This window comes from Lasioglossum baleicum, chromosome 7, assembly GCF_051020765.1.
Source record: "Lasioglossum baleicum chromosome 7, iyLasBale1, whole genome shotgun sequence".
NCBI lineage: Eukaryota > Metazoa > Arthropoda > Insecta > Hymenoptera > Halictidae > Lasioglossum > Lasioglossum baleicum.
In genome coordinates, this window is record NC_134935.1 from 2,555,422 (window position 1) to 2,580,652 (window position 25,231).

The 25,231-nt window shown below is 37.4% G+C and overlaps 2 protein-coding genes across 10 annotated transcripts in view; one reads left to right on the forward strand and one right to left on the reverse strand.

Moving 5' to 3' along the window:
* The window catches only part of LOC143210815 (neprilysin-11), a 47,775-nt gene extending 32,465 nt beyond the window's left edge, over window positions 1–15,310 (forward strand). For 7 of the 8 annotated variants that reach the window (XM_076428007.1, XM_076428006.1, XM_076428008.1 and 4 more), the window contains 9 exons: window positions 3,951–4,095; window positions 5,142–5,356; window positions 6,980–7,156; window positions 8,785–8,998; window positions 10,662–10,710; window positions 10,791–10,858; window positions 10,956–11,092; window positions 11,182–11,346; window positions 14,899–15,310. In XM_076428007.1, coding sequence (XP_076284122.1) covers window positions 3,951–4,095; window positions 5,142–5,356; window positions 6,980–7,156; window positions 8,785–8,998; window positions 10,662–10,710; window positions 10,791–10,858; window positions 10,956–11,092; window positions 11,182–11,346; window positions 14,899–15,075 — 1,347 coding nt within the window. In that variant the 3' untranslated portion in view covers window positions 15,076–15,310. The remainder of the gene's footprint in view (window positions 1–3,950; window positions 4,096–5,141; window positions 5,357–6,979; window positions 7,157–8,784; window positions 8,999–10,661; window positions 10,711–10,790; window positions 10,859–10,955; window positions 11,093–11,181; window positions 11,347–14,898) is intronic. The other variant, XM_076428009.1, reaches the window with a different exon arrangement.
* On the reverse strand, window positions 608–17,453 carry LOC143210817 (p21-activated protein kinase-interacting protein 1-like). Of its 2 annotated transcripts, XM_076428018.1 has the most exons (4): window positions 16,966–17,453; window positions 16,682–16,844; window positions 15,318–16,607; window positions 608–15,099 (listed from the first exon to the last, which is right to left on the reverse strand). In XM_076428018.1, the coding sequence occupies exons 1-3, from the start codon at window positions 17,062–17,064 to the stop codon at window positions 15,346–15,348; spliced, it is 1,524 nt and encodes a 507-aa protein (XP_076284133.1). In that variant the 5' UTR covers window positions 17,065–17,453; the 3' UTR covers window positions 608–15,099; window positions 15,318–15,345. The 2 variants fall into 2 exon arrangements, with proteins under 2 accessions (XP_076284133.1, XP_076284132.1); XM_076428017.1 differs by having other exon boundaries at window positions 608–16,607.
* Between the last annotated feature and the right edge of the window lie 7,778 nt (window positions 17,454–25,231).

Here is a 25,231-nt window from a genome sequence, read left to right on the forward strand (position 1 = left end):
AATCTCCGATTTTAGAATGCAAATGTTATGAAACGTTTTGATCAAGAAATACTACAGTAAAGTCGCGATATTCTTCCCATCGCCAGTTCCGAGCAGGGAGAATATCGTATAGGGACACTATTTTTTATGACTGCTTCCCAGATAGCACAAAGACGTCTTAGAGACGTTTAAAGACGTCTGCAGTTGGACATTCAGACGTCTTAAAGATGTCCCGAATGTCCTACGAAAGTCTTCCGAACGTATTGTGTTACAAAAAGGTATGTGTTAAAGGCTTCCTTAAGACGTCAGGAGATATTCGTAGGACATCCGGAAAGTCTTTAAGTCGCGTCCCTAAGAAGTCTTAAAGGTCCATAAATGTGTCTTCCCTTCTCCATTCCCATAAAAATAAATTCCGACAAAAACGAGTTCAAAGTTAAACCTAGCTTTATCAGAAGAACGCATATGGAATTGACATAAAAAGTGTAATAAAAATAACAATTGCAATTAAAATAATCTAAAAATAATAAAAATTGAAGTTGAAATTGAAGAGTTGAAATTGACGAGTTGAAATTGAAAAGTTGAAGTTGAAATTGAAGTAGAAATTGAAGTTGAAATCAAAGTTGAAGAGTTGAAATTGAGGTTGAAATTGAAGCAAATACACTAACTCGAACAAATAATACCAATGCTAGTACTGCTAGAAATTGAAGTTGAAATTAAAAAGTTGAAGTTGACGAGTTGAAATTTAAAAGTTGAAGTTGAAATTGAAGTAGAAATTGAAGTTGAAATCAAAGTTGAAGAGTTGAAATTGAGGTTGAAATTGAAGTTGACATTGAAAATGAAGTTGAAATTGAAGCAAATACACTAACTCGAACAAATAATACCAATGCTAGTACTGCTAGAAATTGAAGTTGAAATTGAAAAGTTGAAGTTGAAATTTGTTGTAAACTCTAGCTATGGATGTTGGAAAGGTAGTAGACGAAAAGGTGTGACAATATGTGGTTAACAAAAACAGAATATATTTAATCAATGACAAGATATAAAAGGAAAAGAAATGAACAATGAGTGATCACGGTCGAAATGAAGCGCGAGTATCGCGGATTGAAGCCGAGCGTGTCAAAGTGTCGCAGTGAATATAACGATGTAAGTCAGTATGACAAGAGCGCAGATAGTTCGTTGAATCGAAAGTACGATAATACGAAAGAGCCGAGAGAGGCAGTCGTAGCTCTCTTTTATACTTTGGTGGGCCATCGTTTTCGGAAGGAATAAGGAGAGGGGATTTTGAAATTAAAAGTCTACGATCGCAGCAACGTTCGTGACGGCAATGGCCCGATAACCGGAGCTGCGAGGGAAACAAAGGAATTAGGTAACGGGAGCATTATATGGAAAACACAGGAGACGATGGCCCACGAGACATTATTACGAGTTCGATGAACGCTTCGATCCGGCGAGGTTTACATCGGCGGTCGATCACCTCACCGGTTGTTGTCAATTCGCACAGCTGATATCGGCGCGGCGATGATACAAAACTCTCGAACGGGTTCTTATGTCGCACCGGTGTCGAGGTGGACAAAGGAAATAGCTGAGAATAGAAATCGCTCGGGATAGCCTTGCAGTTCTTCAAAAAGGAGCTTTAGGTTTTTGAACAAAATTGAAAAATTGAAGTTGGAATCGAAGTGGAAGAGTTGAAATTGAAGTTGAAATTAAAAGTGAAGTTGAAATTGGAGAGTTAAACTTGAAATTGAAGCAAAAACAATAACTCGAACAAATAATACCAATGCTAGTACTGCTAGATTATGAGTATATAAAAACCACACTGTTTATGGTCTTAAAGACGTCCTCTTAGGACGTAAGACTTTCAGACTTTCAGACTTGAAATAGACGTAAAATGGACGTCTCTAAGACGTCGTGTGCTATTTGGGTTCTACCGCGCCGACCGCGCCGAAAGTACATACAAAGGAAACCGAACGTAGAAAAGGACAGGATGTAAACACGGATCGCGAAGCCGAAGCGTATCGGTGTGAACCACTACTAATCTAATTACAAAACTTCTTTATTTTTCATTATTTTTTATGGAGCTTTGACCAACATAATCATGGCATTTTTTAAAGGAAAATGATACCAAATATGATATAATTTCGATGATATTTACTTGTGTAATGAACGATGAAAGTTTCGAACGTAAGGAAGAACAACGTGTGGAAAATTCTTTGAACTGTGCCGGCACGCCGCGACTCTCTGCGTCTCTTTCTTCCCATACGCTTTCATTGTTCATTACACAAGTAAATTGGAATTATACCATATTTTTATGTTGTTGAAAGTCCAACAAAAAAATAATGAAAAATAAAAAAGTTTTGTTATTGATTTAGTTATGTTTACACTTCTCGGCGACCGAGGCCTCTCGAGCTTCGCTGTCCTTTTCTACGTTCGGCGTGGTCGACACAGTCAGAACAAAAAATTTTATAAAAAAAAAATTAAACCGACTTCGAAAAAACGCACCAAAAAGATGCACTAAAAAGTATGAAATAATTTCCATTTAATTTATATAAATACGCATGAACTTAAATACAATACAATCTTTTCGGAAGCGGCGCAAAATTGAAAATTTTCGACGCTGGAAATTACGAAAATCCTTAAATTCTTCTACATGCTTTCACATATTAATGTATCTTCTCTTCCCACCTACTGATTTCCAAATTAACATCTGTCATTTGAAAAATTTTCAATTTTGCGTCGTCCCCGAAAAGATTCTATTGTATCTAAGTTCGTGTGTATTTACATAAATTAAATGGAAATTATTTAATACTTTTTAGTGCGTTTTTTCGAAGTCGATTTAATTTTTTTTTATAAAATTTTTTTATTTCACACTTTTTAGTAGAACGAGCAGAATTTGTAGAACAGCGTTGGATGGTTATTTGCAATAAAAACCGCAAAGAATGCAAAATTTGTTTTCAAGGCACCAATCGGGAGACATACCCTACAAAAATGTAGAAGGCATCGTTTCGATTGGTCCATCCATCTCGGAGTAATCGGTGAACATACATGAAATAATTCATTTTTCGCAAATAAACCCGTAAGGAATAAAAAAAAAGCAAAATTTGTTTTCACGGGACCACCCCGGGGACATACTCTACAAGACGCAAAGGTTACATTCAGATTGGTCCATCCATTCTTTGCGTAATCGCTGATTATACAGGGTGTCCCAAAATTCGTGAACTTCCCGGAAGGGGGTGGCTGATGAGATCATTTCAAGCGACATTTTTGCAAAGGAAAATTCCCTTTCGGGAAGTTCACGAATTTTGGGACACCCACTGTATGTACATAGAAAAAAATGCGAAAAAAGGCACATACAGATCGAATTGAATAACCTCCTCCTTTTTCGAAGTCGGTTAAAAACAGTATCCGGTCCCGATCTTTGTCACAGCACAGAACCGAGAATCAGCTTACAATTAGATTGGGACTTCACTGTACATACAATCTTTAAGTTTAACATATCATTTAAAGGTGCTAAACTAATCTTTAAGGTGGTACCGTGAGTTTTTATTGAAATATCAAATTTTACTTTCAAATCAATTTTATTTCAACGTCAATCAATATGATTCTCATGCATTCTTTTTATATCAGTGGAAAAATAACACATTGACGATAGTATTATGTGATGTTTGGTTAAAATGTGGCAATTAATCAACACACTATTCGAAGATGGTGAAAAAAAGTTACAAAATGGAGATGACAATCGTGTGAATGAAGAACGTGAACGACCAAAATATTCCATTTCTACCGTAGTACAGACAGGAAAGTCTAATTAATTGACGGAATAAAGGAAAGTCTAATCCTTTCCTTTAATTTGGAAAAAAATTTTGCTTATCAAACGTTACTGTCAAAAATTGGACATTTCATATGCAACAACCTAATATTTCGAATTTAATTATAATAGATAACGACGAATAAACCGGTTTTGTCGATCTTAACAGTGGAACTGGACAAGATACATGGAAGCAGTATTCGACAATACTAACGTGACGATAAACACTACTGCCGATCGTGCGATCGTGGTCGATCTGCAATATCTGCAGAAACTGCCGAAGCTGTTAGCGGTCACGCCACCATACACCATAGGTAATTTCTTTCCGAATAGAATTTTATTTTTTTGTCGCTTCTTCTCAGTCTACAGTCTACAGACTACGAGCAGAGTCGCCAGATCAAGACTTGTGTCCCCACTCTACCTTCCCCTTCTACGACGCTATTCCCCACGCTTCTGCCACGGACCGGTCACGTGACACGTTTCGTCTCTGTCGTCTATAGAGCAGTGATACCAGAATCGTGGTACCGTGGTACTAAACCATAACCCACTATGACCTACTGTTGCCCCTACTTTCCTTTTCCTGGTGCGTGTTGGAGCGCGTTGGAAAAGGAAAGGAGGGGCAACAGTATGTCATAGTGGGGGTATGGTTTAGTACCACGGCAGAGGTGGGCATTATTTAGCGAAAAAATATTTGAAATACTATTTAATATTTTAGATTTTATTTTGGTTAAAGAAAATAGTATTTTATTTGAACAATCTGAACCTCGAAATAAAATACTTCTATGTATGTATTTGAACAATCTGAATCTCAAAATAAAATATTTCTATTTTAACAATTTCATCCACAAAATAAGATATTTCTATTTTAATAATATCAAACACAAAGTAAAATATTTCTATTTCAATAATCTGAAACACACACAAAATAGAATATTTTATTTTTTGCATCGTTATACCTAATACTTTCAGAAATCGCATTACTTATTTAGTATTTCATATTTTAGCAATAATTTAAAGAGAAATGGTACTTAATATAAGAAACTATATCATTTGGCACATTTTCGTTTTATTTTTTTGTTTGATTGCTGCTATTACTGCGTATATCCACTTTCAGTTCACAGCATGTGCCTACTGAGGTTTGTTGATAAACATACAGTGTATCTTATCACCAGAAAACTATTTATACTCAGAAATCTATTGAATGCGAACCATTATTTTGAGCAATAATATTTAAAATTGAAATTGAGAATAAAGACAGTCTTAAGAGAGAGTAATTTTTCCCCTTAATTCGTGCTCCCTCCCCTCAACTGGCGACTCTGCTACCAAAATCTTGTTCTCATCGATGCTGATCACGTTACAGCTCGCCATATATGGTGGAGCATCTATTCAACAGTCGCTCCGTTAACGTCGCAACGGTTTCGCGAGCTGGTCTTCCAATTCTTGCGAAAAGTTTTCGGACTGAAGGAAAAGAAAGCCAGATGGCGAGAATGCACGGAGAATGCGAACGCGAACTTTGGCATGGCGATGAGTTACGTTTACGCGGAGAGGTACTTTGACGAACGGTCTCGGGAAAAAGTTGGTAAACCCCTATTATACGGCCAGAGTATACTTTTCCTTGCGTAGCCAGAAATTTTTGCATTTTTCCGATGCTATCCAGCAGATATGGACGAGAAGATGCGAGAAATCCAAGTTTCGGTCCTGGAGGATCAATGGTTTAAAATTTATATGTGTTTAAAGTTAAGCGATTTCCAGTTTTTTTACAGACTAGCGCCGCCATATTGTGTGTAGGAACGGTCGCCCGCTAGGTGGCACTCGACCTGCTAGGTAGATCAGGACTCGGAATTACTCGCGACGGCCGATTTGTGAAGGCTTACGCCCCCTCGACCCGGCCGAGTGTCTCACCCCCGTGACGGCTATAGTTTGGAGCTCCTCAGGCGCGTTTCATCTCACAACCAGTCGCTATTCGTGGCGCCTATAGGGAACTAGGATCGCCACGGGAAGCGAGATGAGCGGCCGGGTCGAGGGGGGCGTAGCCTTCAAAAATCGACCGTCGCGAGTAAGTAATTAGTCCAGTCAACGAAAAGTTGTAGAGGGAAATGGAAGGAACACAATTTTTAACTTTGGGACTATGTTTGGACTAGTTAGGAGGTAAACATACCAAAAGTCCCCACTCCTAAGAGGTGAGCGGTGTGCAGGGGAGCACGTATTTAGAAGGTCCCCTTTTTCGGTTTTCCGCTTAGATCTCGGAAACTATGCGTCCTACCGATAAGACTATTGTGTACAAAATTAAAGCTGACACAATGTGCCACAAGATTGATTGGATTCAGTTTTTCGCTATCTCGCATAGTATCCGAGATATCCGCGCTCAAAGTTCACTAATTGTGCTGAAGAGTTAGCCATTCAAATAAGGCAAAAAACGTGAGGCAAAAATTTCTTTTCCACAAAGTGAACTTTGAGCGCGGATATCTCGGAAACTATGCGAGATAGCGAAAAACTGAATCGAATCATTCTTATGGCACATTTTCTCAGCTTTAATTTTGTATAGAATGGTCTTATCGCTAGGACACATAGTTTCCGAGATATAACCGGAAAACCGAAAAAGGGGACCTTCTACGTGCCCTCCTGCAGCCCGCTCACCTTCTAGGAGTAGGGACTTTTAGTATGTTTACCTCCTAACTAGTGCAAACAAGGTCCCAAAGTTAAAAATTGTGTTCCTTCCAATTCCCTCTACACCCCCTTATGAGCATTCATTGACTGGACTAAATTCCGACTAATTCAAAGCTAACCACCAACTAATTAATTGCTGTAGTGTTACAACTGATCGAACCTTGCGCCGAAATCATCAACTCTTATATAATTAATTATCGGCATTACCGCGTGTTTGTGCTGCCTCTTAGCGGCACCGCTCAGTAAGCGGCGCGCAACCGTCACTAGACACAACATGGCGGCGCTAATCTGTCAAAAACACTGGAAATCGCTCAACTTTAAACATTTATAACGTTTGAACCATTGATCACGCAGGATCGAAACTTGGATTTCTCGCATCTTCTCGTCAAAACCTACTGGATAACATAGGGGAAAAAGGCAACAATTCATAGGAGAAAGGCAAAAATTTCTGGTCACGCAAGGAAAAGAGCAACCTTCGGCCGCGGTACCTTTGCAAAAGTACAATCTCTAGTGGGACGACGGTTTTTTCAGGCTTTAGAAATGTTGATGGATGTGAAAGACGCGTTTGACGAAATGCTCACAGAACTCGATTGGATGGACATCGCGACGAGACACCGAGCACACGACAAATTGCGGGCGATTAGACCGTTCGTAGGAATCCCAGAATGGATCGCCAACTCAAGCAAACTGGATAAGTATTACGAGGCGGTGAGCGGATTCGAATACATATTCCAGTAAAGTCTTGATCTAAACAAGGAATCCTCGGGTCGTCTGTGCTCCGGAAGTTCCGGAAAAAAATTGTGCTTTACATGTACAGTAAATGTGGGCCAAATTTTATGTGTGTGTATCTTGTTTTAAAAAAAAAGAAGTTTCATTATTGCACTAGTATTATCTCACCGAGACATTATTTTTTGTTGCGCCTTCGGCCGCGCGGTCCGTGTTTAGGCCCGCCGCACATATCCGTTTTACTAACGTGCGGCGAGCGTGCGGTAAATATTGTATTGCAAACAAATGTGCAGCGCCTAAGGGCCCGTTCAGACACGGCGGAATCCGCGCGTTTTTGACCGCACGATTTGAACCGCATCAAAATTGACAGTCGTTCAGGATTAGGCGGTAACCGCGCGGACATGCAGAAGAGGGGCAAAGTTTTAGCTCAGTACGAACATGAAAATCGCGCGGAAACAGCGCAGATTTGATTTCCTGCGGTTTAGAGGCGGCAGCCGCGCGGATCTTTAGACCGCGCGGTCATGTGTGAACGCGTCCATTTACGCCAATGTAAATAAGGTCCGCGCGGTTTCCGTCGTGTCTGAACGGGCTCTTATTGAATCCATAGTATTTCAGACTGCAATTCCGGTACCGCATGGTCGTCGCACGTTAGAAAAACGGATGTGTGTAGCGGGCCTAACATGCTGTCCTTTTCTACGTTCGGCGCGGTCCCGATCAGTGACGCCAGGTGAGGTAGAAACCGGCTTCATTTCCTCCCCTCCTTTTCCCCTTCCACTATCCCATTCCAGCATCATGCGTACACTCCAACGTTCCCCACTAAGACCGTAGACCACGGCACGGGCATCGTGGTATAGTTCCATGGAATGGGATAGTGGAAGGGGAAAAAGAGGAGAGGAAATGATGCCGGTTTCTACCACTGTCGCCAGATGAGGGGAGTCACGGTGAGATGATGTACGCCCTCTCTGATGACCAGAGTAGAGTAATATGTGGCACGTTGCGCCGCGCACGCGCATATTATTCTACTCTGGTCATCAGAGAGGGGGTACTTGTATTCCCCTCGAGTGCTGGTTTCGGCACTTTCTGGCGACACTGGTCCCGATCTATGTCACAGCTCAGAACCGAGAATCGGCTCAGATTGGGACTATACTGTACTAACAAAAATGATTTAAGGGGGTAGTATACCCTCGATTTGTAACTAGAAAATACCTAGAATATTACTAGTAAAATGGCTCGAAACATGGGTTTCCTGGTTTTCACTTAGTGTCCTTATTTGAGCAAATTTTGGGCTGGGTGAGGGCTCATTCGAAAGAGGAAGGTTCACCGTATGGGGCTCTGATCATCCCATCAGTCAAAAAGTCTTTTGGAGACAGAAAAATGCATTGAAATCTGCTGGTTTTTTTCCTAGATTTTTACTCTACTTTGGACACTAATATTATTAGATATAAACATATTCTCGTTAACCTCATGACCAGAGCCCCCTGCGGTGAACCTTCCTCTTTCGAATGAGCCCTCACCCACCCCAAAAATTTGCTCAAATAAGGACACTAACTGAAAACCAGGAAACCCATGTTTCAAGCCATTTTTCTAGTAAGATTCTAGTCCTTTTCTAGTTACAAATAGAGCCTACCGAAACATCCTGTACATACGAAGTCTTACCGCAGTCAGAGATCGTGCCGGGGAAACTATTCGAGACGTTCTTGAGGCTGACCGATGCAGGGGTCAAGAAAAGTTTAAACGGCTTACGAGAGAAGCCGGATAAGAGTCGATGGATATCAACCGGCACAGCGGTGAACGCGTTTTACAGCGCAATATTGAATTCTGTTAGTGAGTATCCGAGAAACCAGCAAATATACCGGCGTTTTCATATAATGGTGTAGCCTGGTATAACATTAAACCGGTATTTTCGTAATTCGGTTTCTACAGGGTATCCCAAAAATCTTGTGTTTCTGATATCATTTAAAGTAACTTTTTTCTTTGTGAAAATGTTCTCCGCGGCTTTATTAAAGGAACACGGATCATTCAGAGCTATTAGCGATTAGTATTGGCCGAGATGAAACCCGTCCACCGTAGCCACGTTCTGATTGGCCAGTGGCTTTTCGTTAATAATTCCTTGACAAAGCCGCGGAGAGCATTTCTGCGAAGGAAAAAGTTACTTGAAACATCCTCAGGAATCACCCTTTTAACACTAGAACTACCACACCAGTCAACATGACTGGATTTACAATTTTATTTTAAAATTCTTACTTCATGTTACATTTTTTTCTGCAACGATGTGATGACTTCTGCAGCGATAACTAAAGGTGTAATATAATGAATTTTATTTTTGTTTAATTTATTCAAAATCAAAATAATTTTGTATCATGGTACTTCTCAAAGTGTTATCACTTGTCTCAAGGTATTAGATATTTAGACAGATTTATCAAAGTTTTGTTATGAAATGTTATTGTTTACGTTATTATTTAACATAGTCATCAATGTTGATTCACGCGGTCATTTTGTATACCATAGTCGTTGGAATAGGACCTAATTCTTTTCTTATATAACGATATTTTACAAGTCCAAAAAATGGCGAAGCGATTGAAAATCTCTGAATTGTTGCAAAAAGTGAAGAATACACCAATGGGATGCTCTGATATCGAGGATGGCGAATTGTATGAGCATGAAGAAAGTGAATCAGAAGAAAATGAAATTGAGGGGGTAGGATACCTTCAGATTGTAACTAGAAAGGAACTAGAATCTTACTAGATTTTGGGTCGAAAAAATGGGTCTGCGCCCTGACATTTTTTGTCCTTAGTTGAGCAAACTTTGGGCTAGGTGAGGGTTCATTCTAAAGAGGAAGCTCAGATGCAGCGCGCTCTGGTCATACTTTTAACGAATTATGTTTATATCTAATAATATGAGGGCCCAAAGTAGAGAAAAAATCTAGAAAAAAACCCGCAAATTTCAATGCATTTTTCTATCTTTAAAAGACTTTTTTGACTTATGATGACCAGAGCGCGCTGCGATGAACCTTCCTCTTTAGAATGAGCCCTCACCCAGCCCAAAATTTGCTGAAATAAGGACAAAAAACGTCAGGGCGCAAACCCATTTTTCGACCAAAATCTAGTAAGATTCTAGTAATTAGCAAATAACTAGAATCTTTTTTGACGCGACGGTGCTGCCCTGTAAAGCGGCATTTGCCACATCACTGCGACCGTGCTGCCCTCTTAAACAAAGGCAGATTCAGGGTCCAGCCGCCAGCATTCTGCCTTCGTTCTGCCCATGGCCAAAAGCCCTGCGTCAACGGACGGCAAAACAAGTCACTAATGCGCGCGCAAACGCTCGTCAGAAATGAAATTTTTGGTTGTTGGTCGTTCTAGCGTTAAGGAAGTTGAACATTTTTGGGACAGCTTGTACAATGGTATCGAAGGTATACCCGAAAATACCGGTATTTTACATTTCTATCGAAGTCCATGCGATTGATTGCAACGTTGCGTTATGCTTGCAGCCTTCCCAGCCGGCATTTTACACCCCCCGTTCTATGGAAACGGCTTAGAGTATGTATCAACCGATACCGGTTAAGTTAAGTATTCTTCTAGGTCACGAGAAATGATTAATGTCTCATGGATTCTCGTAGATCTATCAATTACGGAGCTATGGGCGCGATCATGGGCCACGAGCTGACTCATGGGTTCGATGATCAAGGTATCCGTACAGCCATCGTAGTACACTTCGCGTCGACTTTAGTAAATTGGCGCGTAATTAGAAATCCATCCGATTTGACTAATTTTTATCGCGTAAGGTCGCAGGTATGACGAAACCGGAAATCTAAAACAGTGGTGGAGCGAGGAAACGTTGCAACATTATCAGAAGAAAGTCGAGTGCATAATCAAGCAGTACAGTAACTACCGATTGCCAGAGCTGGGCGATAATTTCACGGTGAGCATCGGGCTTGATGGGAATGAGGAGAATCTGTGTTAAGGTTCCACAACGATAGACGACGAGAGTCCTTTGATTTTGCTTTTTAGGTAAACGGCGTGAACACTCAGGGAGAGAACATCGCAGACAACGGCGGCATACGAGAGGCTTACAGGGCGTATCAAAAGTACAAAACACGATCCGCCGTTCAACAAGCTTTGCCCGGCTTCGCTGAATACACTCGGGACCAACTCTTTTTCATAGGTTTCGCACAAGTAGGTTTTCCCGTGATAATTACAGTTATTATGCCTGTTTAATGTTCGCACTGTCGTGCTACAAACACTATGAGAGAGACAGGTACTCTATTCACTTGTTCACAAGCAGGCCTGGGCAAGTTCTATTTGAAATAAAAAAAAATTAAACCGACTTCGAAAAAACGCACTAAAAAGTATAAAATAATTTCCACTTAATATATGTGAATACACACGAACTTAAATACAATACAATCTTTTCGAAGGCGGCGCAAAATTGAAAATTTTCGACACTGGAAATTACGAAAATCTTCAAATTGTTCTAAATACTAATATATTTATATTTAAATAATAATATATTTGCGCCGCCTCCGAAAAGATTGTATTGTATTTAAGTTTGTGTGTATTCACATATATTAAATGGAATTTATTTTATACTTTTTAGTGCGTTTTTTCGAAGTCGGTTTAATTTTTTTTTAAAAAGTTTTTTTTTATTTCACACTTTTTTTTATCTCTGTTATTATCTCTGTCAGCCGTCACATTCCAAATCGTAATTTATAAATATCTGAAAGCCGCAATCGATAACGGTAACAACGTCGCGTCATTACTGTTCCTAATACCTAACATTCAGCGGAGTTCGCAACGGTATCACCATCCTACATTTTCGCAAATAAAGTCGTAGTTAATAAAAAAAGATACAATTTTTTTGCACGGGACCATCCCGGGAACATACTCTACAAGATGCAAAAGGTTTCGTTCCGATTGGTCCATCCATCTCGACGTAATCGGTGAAAATACATAGAAAAAAAGCGGAAAAAAAGGCACATACAGATCGAATTGAGTAACCTCCTCCTTTTTCGAAGTCGGTTAATAAAAATAAGCAATAACTTATCTCGCACCGTTGTTTCCGGTACTGTTATTTGAAAATAAAAATAATATTGATATCAAAGGTAAAAGAGTAATATGTAACAAAAGTTTTTTTTTAAGTTTTATTTTAAGAAATCTTTACAATTTCTGTACATATACACTCCTCAAAAGAATTAAGGGATCACTTGTGCGAACCCAAAAAATTAGTCCCACTTTACGTGATCATAACTCCGTGAAAAATTGCCGTATCGATATCGTTAAACAATGGTTTGAAAGCTTGAAACCTCTAGTTGCAGATACTCTATTTCAATTGTTGCTGTGTTGGTTTTTTACAAAGTTATAGCGAGATGAAGACAACATTGACGGTTAACAAAAATTTTGTGCAACTTTGGAACATCACACGGGGAGCAACAAATTTTTTTGATAAATCGCGTTCATATGATCCGGAAGGGCTATCTTTCCTGTGTAAATTGTGTGGTTGTTGAATATTGTGCGATTTTTTTTATTCGAGTTATTCAACTTTGAAGTAAATGTTGGCTTGTTAATTTTAACTGACTCCAGAAAGCGAAAAACTTATCGTAGAATCTTGTGCAAAAAAGCAATATAAATAGCGTTTCTTTCTCTTCAAGGCACTCCTTTTGTTTTTTCAGAAACTATGCGAGATTTTGTTTAAATTTTGTCAGCTTTAATTTTATATAGATTAGTTTTATCGCTAGGACGCATAGTTTCCGAGATATAAGCGCAAACCCGAAAAAAGGGACCTTGTCCAGTAGTTTCTCCAGTACCACGCGCGGTAAAATTTTTTTTTTAACATGCTATATATCATTTCCCGTAGATTATTTCACGCTGTTTCAAATCTGTTCAACGAAAAAATTATTACATTAGTTTTGTTCACAAAAATCGATTTCTTGCAAAATCCTGAGGTCGTAGACAAATTTTGAGACCAGATTTGAAACAGCGTGAAAAAATCTACGGGAAATGATATATAGCAGGCTAAAAAAAACATTTTTTCCGCTCGTGATACTGGAGAAACCGCATTTTCTTGAAATCCTACATGTTTAACGAATTTTCTCAACGTTAAAAAACGTTCGTACCATAATCTCCCTATTTTTCCCATATTCTGCAAAGTTTCAGCTTTGATTTTGAATCGAATTTTGTCCAAATTTTCCACTGTGGGCCGGTTCTACGAAGCATTAACTTCAAACACAGCTGCCATAGGTAAAAAATTGTCGCAGCGAGTTCATGGGGTACTCGATCGAATCGGCAGAATCTCTGCTTCAATCTGACGTTCGGATCATGGTATTACGATCATTTCTCGCCGAGATATAGCAAGTTAAAGGAAAAGTGGAAATTGTGCATTTTTTAAGCATATTTTCAGAAACGTCTGGTATATCGAAATGTTAATGAAATTGAAAAAACAAAAGGAGTGCCTTGAAGAGAAAGAAACGCTCTTTCTATTGCTTTTTTGCACAAGATTCTACGATAATTTTTTCGCTTTCTGGAGCCAGTTAAAGTTAAAAAGCCAACTTCAATGTTGAATAACTCGAATAAAAAAAATCGCACAATATTCAACAACCACACAATTTACACAGGAAAAATAGCCCTTCCAGATGATATTAACGCGATTTATCAAAAAAATTTGTTGCTCCCCGTGTGATGTTCCAAAGTTGCACAAAATTTTTTTTAATCGTCAATGTCGATTTCATCTCGCTATAACTTTGTAAAAAACCAACACAGCAACAATTGAAATAGAGTATCTGCAACTAGAGGTTTCAGGCTTTCAAACCATTGTTTAACGATATCTGTACGGCAATTTTTCACGGAGTTATGATCACGTAAGGGTGCACTTACAGTGGACCCGTTTTCGTCCGGTTTGGCCGACGTTCGACGCATCTGTCTCCTTTTTCAAGCGTGCGCAAAAGAGACACAATGCCGGACGTCGCGCGTCGGCCGAAACGGGTCCACTGTAAGCGCACCCTTATGTGGGAGCAATTTTTCGGGTTCGCACGTGAGGAGTGTATTATACAGGGTGTACCAGATAGTGTTAAAAGGTGTTTTCTCGAAATCTAATGAAGATATCAAGTTAATTTTTGTTTTAAATTAAATGGTTAAGGAGGGCTAATATTTTAGTATGTATTAAATTTTTTGGGGGAGAATGGGGGGCCCCAACATTTTATAAAATGGAAAGTATTATTGACTTTTGTTATTGTGATACCTCTTATTAAACTCGATATTCATTTCAACTTTTTTTTATTGCGCATACTTACAGAGTGGGCCATTGTATAGAAAAACGGTGAACCAAAGGATTTCGAAAAACAATTTCACAACTATTTTTAAGAATTATTTTAGAATGTTATTGTAGAAGCGATCACAGACATGGAAATAATTACGAAATAAAATAACGTGTTATTTGAAATAGTATTTTAAATAATATTATTTCAGAAGTGCCCAGGTCTGTTCGCAAATGTCACGAGTACAGAAACGAAAAACTTTGCATACGAATGAAAGTAGTAGAGATGACCTCACGAACATTAAACAGGCACACTGTGTACCAATATATCTGAATAATATCAGGTTCGGTTAATTATTTTTTCGTCGTCTTTTATTTCGGAAATGTTTTGAATCATACGTTCCGAATTTCTCACACTAAGACGGAACAAACTCGACTGAATGAATGTACATATATACACGACTATCTCTAACTTACAGGTTTGGTGCGGTAATTACACTAAAGGCGCGTTAAAGTCGAAACTGATAGAAGGCGTACATGCACCGAATCATTTCAGAGTTATCGGTACTCTGTCCAACAACGAGGACTTCGCGAACGCGTGGAGCTGTCCGATTGGAAGTCCAATGAATCCAGCCAACAAGTGCGTTTTGTGGTGAACAACACAAAACAGTGGCATTCTCCTAAACAAACAACAGAAAAATAATTATCGAAAGTTCATACATGTCGCGATACGTGGACACGACATACACGCGATACTGTGGTACATTTACGTTAAGCGTAAGAAGTTTGGAACAGACTGATTCGTAGGTACTAATGTGTAACTCGATCTTATTTCTAGATCTTCCTTGTAAATATTATTATACAGATTGCGAATGAAAGTTTTTAAACTAATCCAGACCATTATTCTCGACGTCCAGTATATCGTTTCACGTCTTCTTCTTCTTTTTCTTCTTCAAACTCGTCCCATTTGTTTCCGACTTCGATTTCTTCTTCTTCGCAGGTATTTCGGCGTCGTTCTCTTCCAATCGCGTCGACTTCTTTTTTAATCTGTTTACTATTCCACTGTTGATTCCCAATATACTTTCCCCTTCAGATCCTTTTGGTTTCTTCACAGTAGGATTTCGCTCCGCTTCTTCGATATAGCTTACGCTTTCTTTGCTCTTCTTTTTCTTTTTTTTATCTTCGATGTTTTCATTCGTTGCCCTCTTCTTTTCCACTGGGATACTATCGTCCCTCTGATAGTTTTCCTCCTCCGCATCGTCGCGTCTCCTCTTTTTCTTCAATTCTTTCTTTCTTTTATTAGGAACTTCTTGGACATCTGCTTCTTCCGTGCGTATTCTCTTCTTCTTCTTTTTCTTCTTCTCGTCAGGCGATCCCGGTCGATTAATTGGCGTTACAGCCCAATCGCCTTCCTTTTCGATAACAACCTCTTGGCAGAGTCTAAATTTCTTCTTCTTAACTTCTTCTTTCTCTTGTTCTAATGTAACTTCTTTCTTGCTATCAAAGTTATTGCATGTGAGCGCCAGAGTTAAGCAAGTAATTCTGGCACCACAGTTTATGCTCTGTATCATGTCCAAACTGTTTTCACTGTATCTCCAAAGCTTGATCTCGCCGGAACTGGAAGCAGTGACTAACAAATCACCTACGAAACTCATACACTTTACCCTAATATCGTGAGCTACCGCTTCTACAGTTTGTTCCGACTTCTCAAGATCGTAAAATCTGATTTGACCGTTTTCTAATCCTACAGCGATCAGATTATCCTTCAAGAATTCCACGCAAACGATCTTCGCATCCAACTTGATCTCGCTGTTGATGCCTGCCAATTCTACGGAATATATGTCGATTCGTTGATTCACAGCTAACAAGTACTTTTCCCCGTTCGGACTCCACTTCAAAACAGTCACATTGCGAGCATCTAGTTTCATTCTCGGAGTCAAGTTGGTTGCATACGCTTGCCTCCCTTTTACTAGATTCCACGTTCGAAGAATTCCATCTGCTCCAGTGGATAAGGCAATTTTTCCTGTAGGGTGAATAGCTACTGCGTTTACAGCTAATCCTTTATGCGGCTTCTTCCAGTGTTTTTCAATTTGCCAGTTTCCACATCGAATTGCAGCTATGCTACCGTCGTTGCTGCATGTAATCATATGAGATGCTTCCGGGGTAAACGCGATGCAGTTCACTGTGTCTGTGCAAAAATAAAAAGAAGTATAAGGCAATTGTCTTACAAATAAATTCAAATGGAATTTTCTATTTGCTTACCATTATGATGTACAAGTTTACCACATTCCATCCTGTGATTCATATCATATAAACAGACAGAATCGTCTGCACCTCCAGAAGCTAAATAACGTTTTTTAGTATCGAGGCTACGCACGCTGGCTATATGACTGTGCGTTGCAAAAGTTTTTTCCATCTTATATTTCTGAAAATACGACAATTAATTATTTTATGACATACTGTTAATATTTAGTAATAGTATACACATAAATAGTGTATTTACTAAAATACATAACCTAAAAAGTAACGGTGAATTATACACTTACATTCACGACACTGTCCACTTTATAACCGAGCAGATATTCCTCGTATGTTCCTACAACTATTTCGAACGGGTCTGACACGTTTAAATCTAGTCGAACCATTTTGTCTAAATTTCTACGCTTGTTACTAAACCCGGCACGTGTTTACAACTTCATTGACAACGTTGAACAACCCCAATGCTCGACCTGGAACTCAACTTCAACCAACTTCAACTGACTTCAACTTCGACCAACTTCAACCATTCACGACGCTTCTGGAACATCTACTATCTACCACTAACAACGTGTAGAGGTAGACAATCACCGACATCGCTCAAAACGAGTGACTTCTTTGCGCCCTTTACCGAATCTGTAACAAGGTGTTAGCCTTAGACCATGTAAACCTACCCTGATAGCACAACAGACTCCACGGGGAGTGACGAAAACGATTACAGGTAGACTCCACCTGGAACCAGTCCACGCGGAATGCAGCTTTCTGCAGTCCAGCTGGAACGCCACTCTATCCTGGATTCTGCTTCCCCACAAGATGGCAGCACGGTCGCACTGATTAATGCTGCGAATGCCGTTATCACCGACGAGATACTATTAAAGACTGCCAGCCCCTGTGTTATTCAGCGGGACCGGTAAGTGGACGCGAGTGGGCGCGGGGATAACGTGAAAGTTACAGTGATCTGATATACCACAGCGGTAAAAGTTCCACAATCGTCGAGATATTCGTCAAGTGGAAGAAGAATGATATAGTAGAATGCTGACACTACCCATTCTGTAATTGCCTTATAATACTATATGTATATGTATAATTCTCTTATTGTATTCTTATTTCCGTTATTATCACCATTGTAATAATTGTTTACAATATAATCGATAGTTTATAGATGTAGGAAAAATGGAAGTAATTACTACGTAATATTCTACAAATGTATTGGAATTTAAAAGTAATTTGAACATTATTGCATTTTATATATAAAATAATGATTCTTAAAAAATATTTTGTTATGTTGTGTAATGACAAAATTCAATCGTTCTTATTAAGATCCTTAGTAGGAAACAGAAAATTAATTTTTTTACTTATTTATCCCATACTTGTAATGCTCGACAGCATTATTGACTGCAATTATTAAAGTAGAGGTAGTAACAAGATAAAAGTATTAACTAATTAAACTAATTTTCGACGGCTCCTATCCATACAATGTTATTTAGAGGCAGTATTTCGTACGAAGATATCTAAAAAAATAATTCTATTTGACTCTGTACGAATATTTCTTGCACCATATATGACGCTATTTAAAAAGTGCGTGTAACATTATTTTATTTCATTCTGAACTGAACCACTTCCTGAAACATGATTCATTTATGAGTACATTGTGCGACGAGACGAAGAGCTAGCAGACGAAGTCGAAGTCGAAATCTTAAAAGAATAAGGACTCTCCGCGTCTCTTTTTTTCCCGACGCTGTCCTTCTTTGTGTCCGAAACTTGCGTCGCTCATTGCATAAGCAAATATCATCGGAATTATATAATTTTGGTATCATTTTCATAAAAAGAAACAAAATTCACCAAATATGTTAAGGAAAATCCTATAAAAAAATAATGATAAATAATTAAGCTTTGTTGTTTGATTAGTAGTCTCACACCGATATACCCGACCCGACCCGTATCATGTTACAATGTTTCACTCCACTCCACGGCGACCGAAGCCCCCGAGCTTCACTTCCCTTTTCTCCGTTCGTCATCATAGAATAGTGTTTCCTGAAAATTGAATGTCTCTGGCCAGACTCGAGTTTTCGACATTTATAGCAAGCTTGCTATAATCTTATCTTATATGCCAAAATTTAGTTTTCTATTTAAAATATTTTGTTGTTAAAACTCATTAATAGTTTTAAATAGTACTTGAATATATTTAAAATGATATTGGAATATTGGAATATTACAATTTGGAATGAAGGGCCTAGCCGGACGAGATAGTCCTTCGAATTATTTAAACAGCCGTTGTGCCATTCAATTTTCGGTCCATTTTCCCCATTTACTTGCATTAATTTAATCATATAATTGCATTTAATTGAAATTGATATTTGAGATTTTTTCCCGATTTTTTGGTTCAAAATGTAATAATTACACAAAGTGAAAAACACGCAAAAATTCGACAAATGCAGGTTTTTTAGAGAAATTGAAAAATAGCATTGATCATATTTTTAGACTATCAACATATGTACCAGAACTTTTTTTACGACAGCTCGTAAACGACAAAGAGGGACTGAGGTACGAGGCAGCCGACACAGTTCAAAAGGCTGCACATAGGAAAGTTTTTTATTTTTCAATCTTTTTTACGGAATTACCAATGTATTTGTGAGATCCTTCTAATTAAAATGAGCCTAAATACGGCATAATTTGAGCCATATTTACTTATTTAAAGTGTGATAATAATTACCTAATATAGGTTATTATAATATAGGTCATTTAATATAATATATTTATAATTATAAATAATTTAGGGATGTGCGGGCCGCTCGATGTTCGGGTTCGAGTCGAGTCGGGTCGGGTCGCAGAAAGTCCGGCGGCGGCCCTTCGATTCGACTTCGAATTCGTCGGGCGGGTACGAAAAGAATCGAACAAGTTCGGGCGGACGAGTTATTGCGTTATCCGAGATTCAAATACTCTGCGTTCTTATGACATAGATAATGGTAATAATGGTTTTCTTTCTTTACTTATAACGTGATTTTTAATATACTTGGTTTTTTTATAACTACATTAGGTATATTCGCCAAACGCGTGCCTGCTCTTCATTTGTATTAAAGCTTGAATAATGCACGTTTCATGTGAAAAACATAAAAGACAATATTTCTAGCTTTTTAACGAATTTTCTCCGAATGAACTTAGATATGTATCGATAATATCATTAAAATGTCTTTACGGAAGTTATACAATACACCTAGAAGATTACAATATGGTAAAGTATGGCAATAACACTGTCCAACAAATTTCAACTTTTTAAAAGTATTTCGATTCCCACTATGCGATTCTTGTAGAGTTTTCCGCGCTGATTCCGAATCTGGTTTTAATTTTTTTCCTATACGTCCAGTTTTTGAGAAAATGGAGTTTAAAAAAAAGACATTTTTCAACTTTAAACAAATATTGCGATGTTATTATAAAAGATATTGAATTGTTCTTTACAGCAAACGATTCTGTAGACTTTCCCGAATACAGTGATATCCAATATTAATACATTATGATTGTTTAAACATGTTTAAACAATGATTAAAGACGGAGATGCACCACTTTTGCACCAATTTTTGCGAATATTTTCGAATTTATCTCAAAAAATAAGTGTCCAGCGAAAAATTGAACTATACCACGCGAAAGAGCAGACTTTTATCTTGAGAAACCCCCCTGTGAAGTTTGCATGGTCGACGTTTTCTTCGAACCAGAAAGCAAAATATCTTCGCCCGACATGAGTTGTCACCAGTGGCGCTCACCACCAGAACGGTCGTTCGCCGCGCCGTATCCCGTCGCTGCGCCGTATCCCGTCCCGAGCGCCACTGGCGGAAACTCGTGTCGCGCGAAGATATTTTGCTGTCTGGTTCGAAAAAAACGTCGACCATGCAAACTTCACAGGGGGGTTTCTCAAGATAAAAGTCTGCTCTTTCGCGTGGTATTGTTCAATTTTTCGCTGGACCCTTATTTTTTTAGATAAATTCGAAAATATCCGCAAAAATTGGTGCAAAAGTGGTGCATCTCCGTCTTTAATCATTGTTTAAACATGTTTAAACAATCATAATGTATTAATATTGGATATCACTGTATTCGGGAAAGTCTACAGAATCGTTTGCTGTAAAGAACAATTCAATATCTTTTATAATAACATCGCAATATTTGTTTAAAGTTGAAAAATATGTGTTTTTTTTAAACTCTATTTTCTCAAAAACTGGACGTATAGGAAAAAAATTAAAACCAGATTCGGAATCAGCGCGGAAAACTCTACAAGAATCGCATAGTGGGAATCGAAATACTTTTTGGCTGTTGGACAGTGTAATTAAAAACGAAATATAAATATAAACATTATACGTATTATATTTCGTGTTTATATTTTATTCTGTATTATCTATAGGCTCTATATAATTAACTTCCCGATTTTATAGAGAAGTTATTGTAATGACCCCGAAAATCGAAAATCGATTTTTTAGCAGATCTTCACGTTTCATGGTCATTGCAGTCATTTTAGACTATTTTCAGCAAAATGTTCGCGTGTGTGTGTGTGTGTGTGTGTGCGCGCGCGCGCGCGTATGGCCGTTTCTATGTAATCAAATTATTCGTTAACGTTTTTAGAAAAAGTAACAACGCGATCAGGATGATGAATGATGCAATCGATATGCCCCGCTGTAACTTAGAGCTGATTAGATTTTGGTCCATTTTGGTCAAGTAGTTTTTTAGTTTTTTTAGTTTTTTCGAAAGAAGTTCATTCAACAATGCAATTTATACGAGAGAACGGAAAGTTTCCACCGAAGAAACAAACGTAATTACACAAAAAAATTTTTTTCGATTTCTTTAAAATTTAAAAAAAAAAATTTTTTTTTAATTTTTTTTTTGTACCTTACGATGATGTTTCCGCTTACAATAATCGAAAATTATCCCAATGCAAGAGTGAGTTAATCATCTCTACTCGCGAGAATACATTTTCAAAGAATATCGATGAAAGTACAAAAAAAAATTTATATTACAATCTTTAAAAAAACAATCAGTTCAAAACGAATTATTAACTGAGATTAAATTGAAAATTAATATAAACTATATGATAATTATTAATAACATTGATGTTGAAAACGGATTGATTAATGGAGCACACATGCGGAATATTAAAATTTATTACTTTTCAAGAAAATACTAAAATTCCGTCTATATTGTGGTTAGATTTTCAATTGGCCAGAGTAGGAGTGAAAGTAAGAACTCGTTATCGTGATTATATGAAAAATGCACAAATATTGATCAAAATTTTACACCAATAATAAAAATATCGAATCAAGTAAATATGTCGAGTGAGGAAAAATATCAAATCACACGTAGTCAATTTCCAGTGGTTCCTGCTGAAGCGATTACGATTCATAAAAGTCAGGGAAAAACATACGAGAAAGTATGTTTGGATTTTAAAAAATCAGAAAGGCGAACTTTACAAATATTGTATGTAGCACTGAGCAGAGTTTCAAAATTGAGCGCAGTTTATATATTTTGGGACAATTTAAATTAACAGTATCGAAGAAAACCAAGATCACTACTGCAAACCCGGATAATGAGGAGTTGTATCGTTTGCGAAAAACTGATTAAGACAATTTATTTTGCAACATTAGTATGCTATAACAAGGAACCAAGCGAGCAACGAGCATACGATGCTGGTTTAATGTGACGCCATATAGCAAACATTTTGATAAGTAGAAAACTATTGAATTTCCCTGAAAATGTATAATTTTCTTAAAACGTACACTTAATAATGATAATAATATACTGCAACTAACGAATCGGGAAGTTCTTTGTGTGGCTCGTGGAGAGTCACACACCAAATAAAAAAAAAAACATTAATAGCTATAGGTACTACTAGCCATGCGTACCACTAACCCTTTCGCAAGAGCAGTCCTATCCGCGAGCTCGCAAAGCGAGCGAGCAAAAACAACCCTACTCGCGAGCGAGCGAAGCGAGCGAGCAACAATAACCCTCTAGTTTTTTATTTTATATGATTTTATTTTAAGTTAATTTCTATTTTATTTTATATTGTATACTATATATTATCTTTTAAGAATTTGTGTAAGATTAATGATAGTTAAGTAGGTTACTTAACAGTTAATAAAAACATCACCCACTGAAAAGTTATCATAACTTATTACATACCACGTTGTAAATATTTTCTTATAATTTTTTCACGTGAAACGTGCATTATTTCAAATTTTAATACAAATAACGATCATGCACATGTCTGCCGAATATACCTAATGTACTTATATAAAAATCACATTATGTACAAGTTATGAAAGAAATACGTACCATTATTATTATTATCTATTTCATAAGAACGCACAGTTGATTCTCGGGTATCGCGATAACTCGTTCGCGCGATCTTGTTCTATTGTTTTAGAAGCCGCCCGACAAAGGTGAGTCATGAGTACACTGCGGATCTTTATGCAAAATAAAAAATGTTTGCATTGATTGCACGGCACATGAGCCAAATATAAATTGTATTCTTCTTTTAATTATCCTATTAAGCTGAAACTAATACGTTGATGTCCTTAAATATTTTTAACATGTCCACTGCTTTAAATTGAACGTGTACATTTTTGTCATACATGCATAAAATCCGCAGTCTAGTCATAAGCTTCCCGATGTGTCTGATGTATCGCGTACCCGACTCGAGCCCGATAGGCGAAAAACCAAAACAAGGTAATAAAAGTAGTGGTTTTTTCCCCCTCCCCAAGTTAGCACAGGGTCCTCGAGGTCGAAAACTGAGATTCGACACCCCAGAGTACCCCTAAATGACGTGTCAAAATTTCATTAAGTTCGGAATACTTTCCAGGTAGACGCCTTTTTTCGACCTGCCGACTGGACTATATGAAAAAACTTGACGACACTGAGGAAAATGAAAAATTGAATAACTCCAAGAAAAATGGAAAACTTAATGACTCCGAGAAAAATAAAGAACTTACTGACTCTGAGGAAAATGAAAACTTTAATAACTCTCAGTTAATAAGCTGTCTTCAATGCCTCTTAAAAATGCAATTAATCGCATGTAGGGATTGATCAGGTGTTTCTCTCTCTATATTAAAAAATATTTAAAAATCCTTTGACAAATCTGTTTTGTGGCGTCAGGATACTGCTGTCGATATTCCATCACAGTTTGTATAGTATATATTATTTCTCCACTTTGTTTCTATATAAAATTTTAATATGATCCTCCATTAGTTTAACGCCCCGTTCAGCGGTATCATTGACCACCTTCAGTCTATGTTTCAGTCAGTCTACTTATTATTCATAATAACTTCTTTTTCCGATATTTTAACTGTTTTTCTTTTGTAGATTGGAGCGTATTAATGAATTTAGTTAAGGTAGTAGAGAGACTTCCAGGATTGCAAGATATTCATTTACTCATTTCTCGATAATACAAACACGGGGTTTTTCACTAGTCAAAAACGCTAGATAAAACATCGATCTAGGGCGCTATCTGCCTCAAAAGTCCTATTTTTCGATTACGAGGCGTAATTTTCATTATTCGGCAGCATGTAGCTATGAAAATAGCTATATGCGCAGTTGTATGCTTCCAAATAATGCAAATTACGCCCCTTAATATCTGTGTCAGTTATGTATACATATATGAAAAAACTCTTCAAACAAAAGTTGTAGTATATAAGGAGGTGGATATAGTATCAGAGAAAAAATTTTTTTTCAAAGTAATTATTTCAAGTTTTCAAAGTCACGGATGTTTTTTCTATCAACAACTGTTTATGCTACATACGGATTCTTAAAGAGAAAAAAGACAAATTCAACGATATATCATAACGTCTATTTATGTAAAGATTTAAAAAATTCAAAATTTTCAAATTTGCTGCGCCTCATTTTCGCATGATCCAATCGGCCCCAAAATTTTTCCAGATCATTTTCTCAACATTTGTTACAATTCTGGTTTACGGGACAAAAAAATTTCATGGTCGAAAAATAAGGTCCACCCTAATGTCCATATACGTAAATTACGAGAAGCAGTAAAGGGTGCTTAACGTCGAAGAAGAAAATCCTGGTAATTAAAACTTAATATGTACTACATTCTACGTTATTAGAATAATTGTAGTTTAATTATGATACATTTTATATCAACATTTTTTATTTACACTTAGAAACGCACTGTCTCGGAAGGAAATGGACATTCGAGAGAAGCAATAAAATTAGAGCATCATCGCGAAAAAAGATGAGTTTGCAATAACCTCAATATTTTATGAAATTCTATTATAATTATAGTTATGACTGTGTTTTTTTATTATAGGAAGACAGAAGATCAAATAAACTTGTGTATGCTAGTATAAAATCAATTTATATATATTATACAATTTATTTTATTATTTGTTTGACAACTAATAAATCTACAAATTGTTTCATAAACTAAAAAATACTTCCTGCATTTTCGTATTCTCCAATCAGTCCAAATAAATACCATCAACCTGTTCTCGATCATATACCAATTTTTATTAATGCAATTATGACAGTAACAAAACGTTTCTATTTAAAATGAATACATATTTTGAA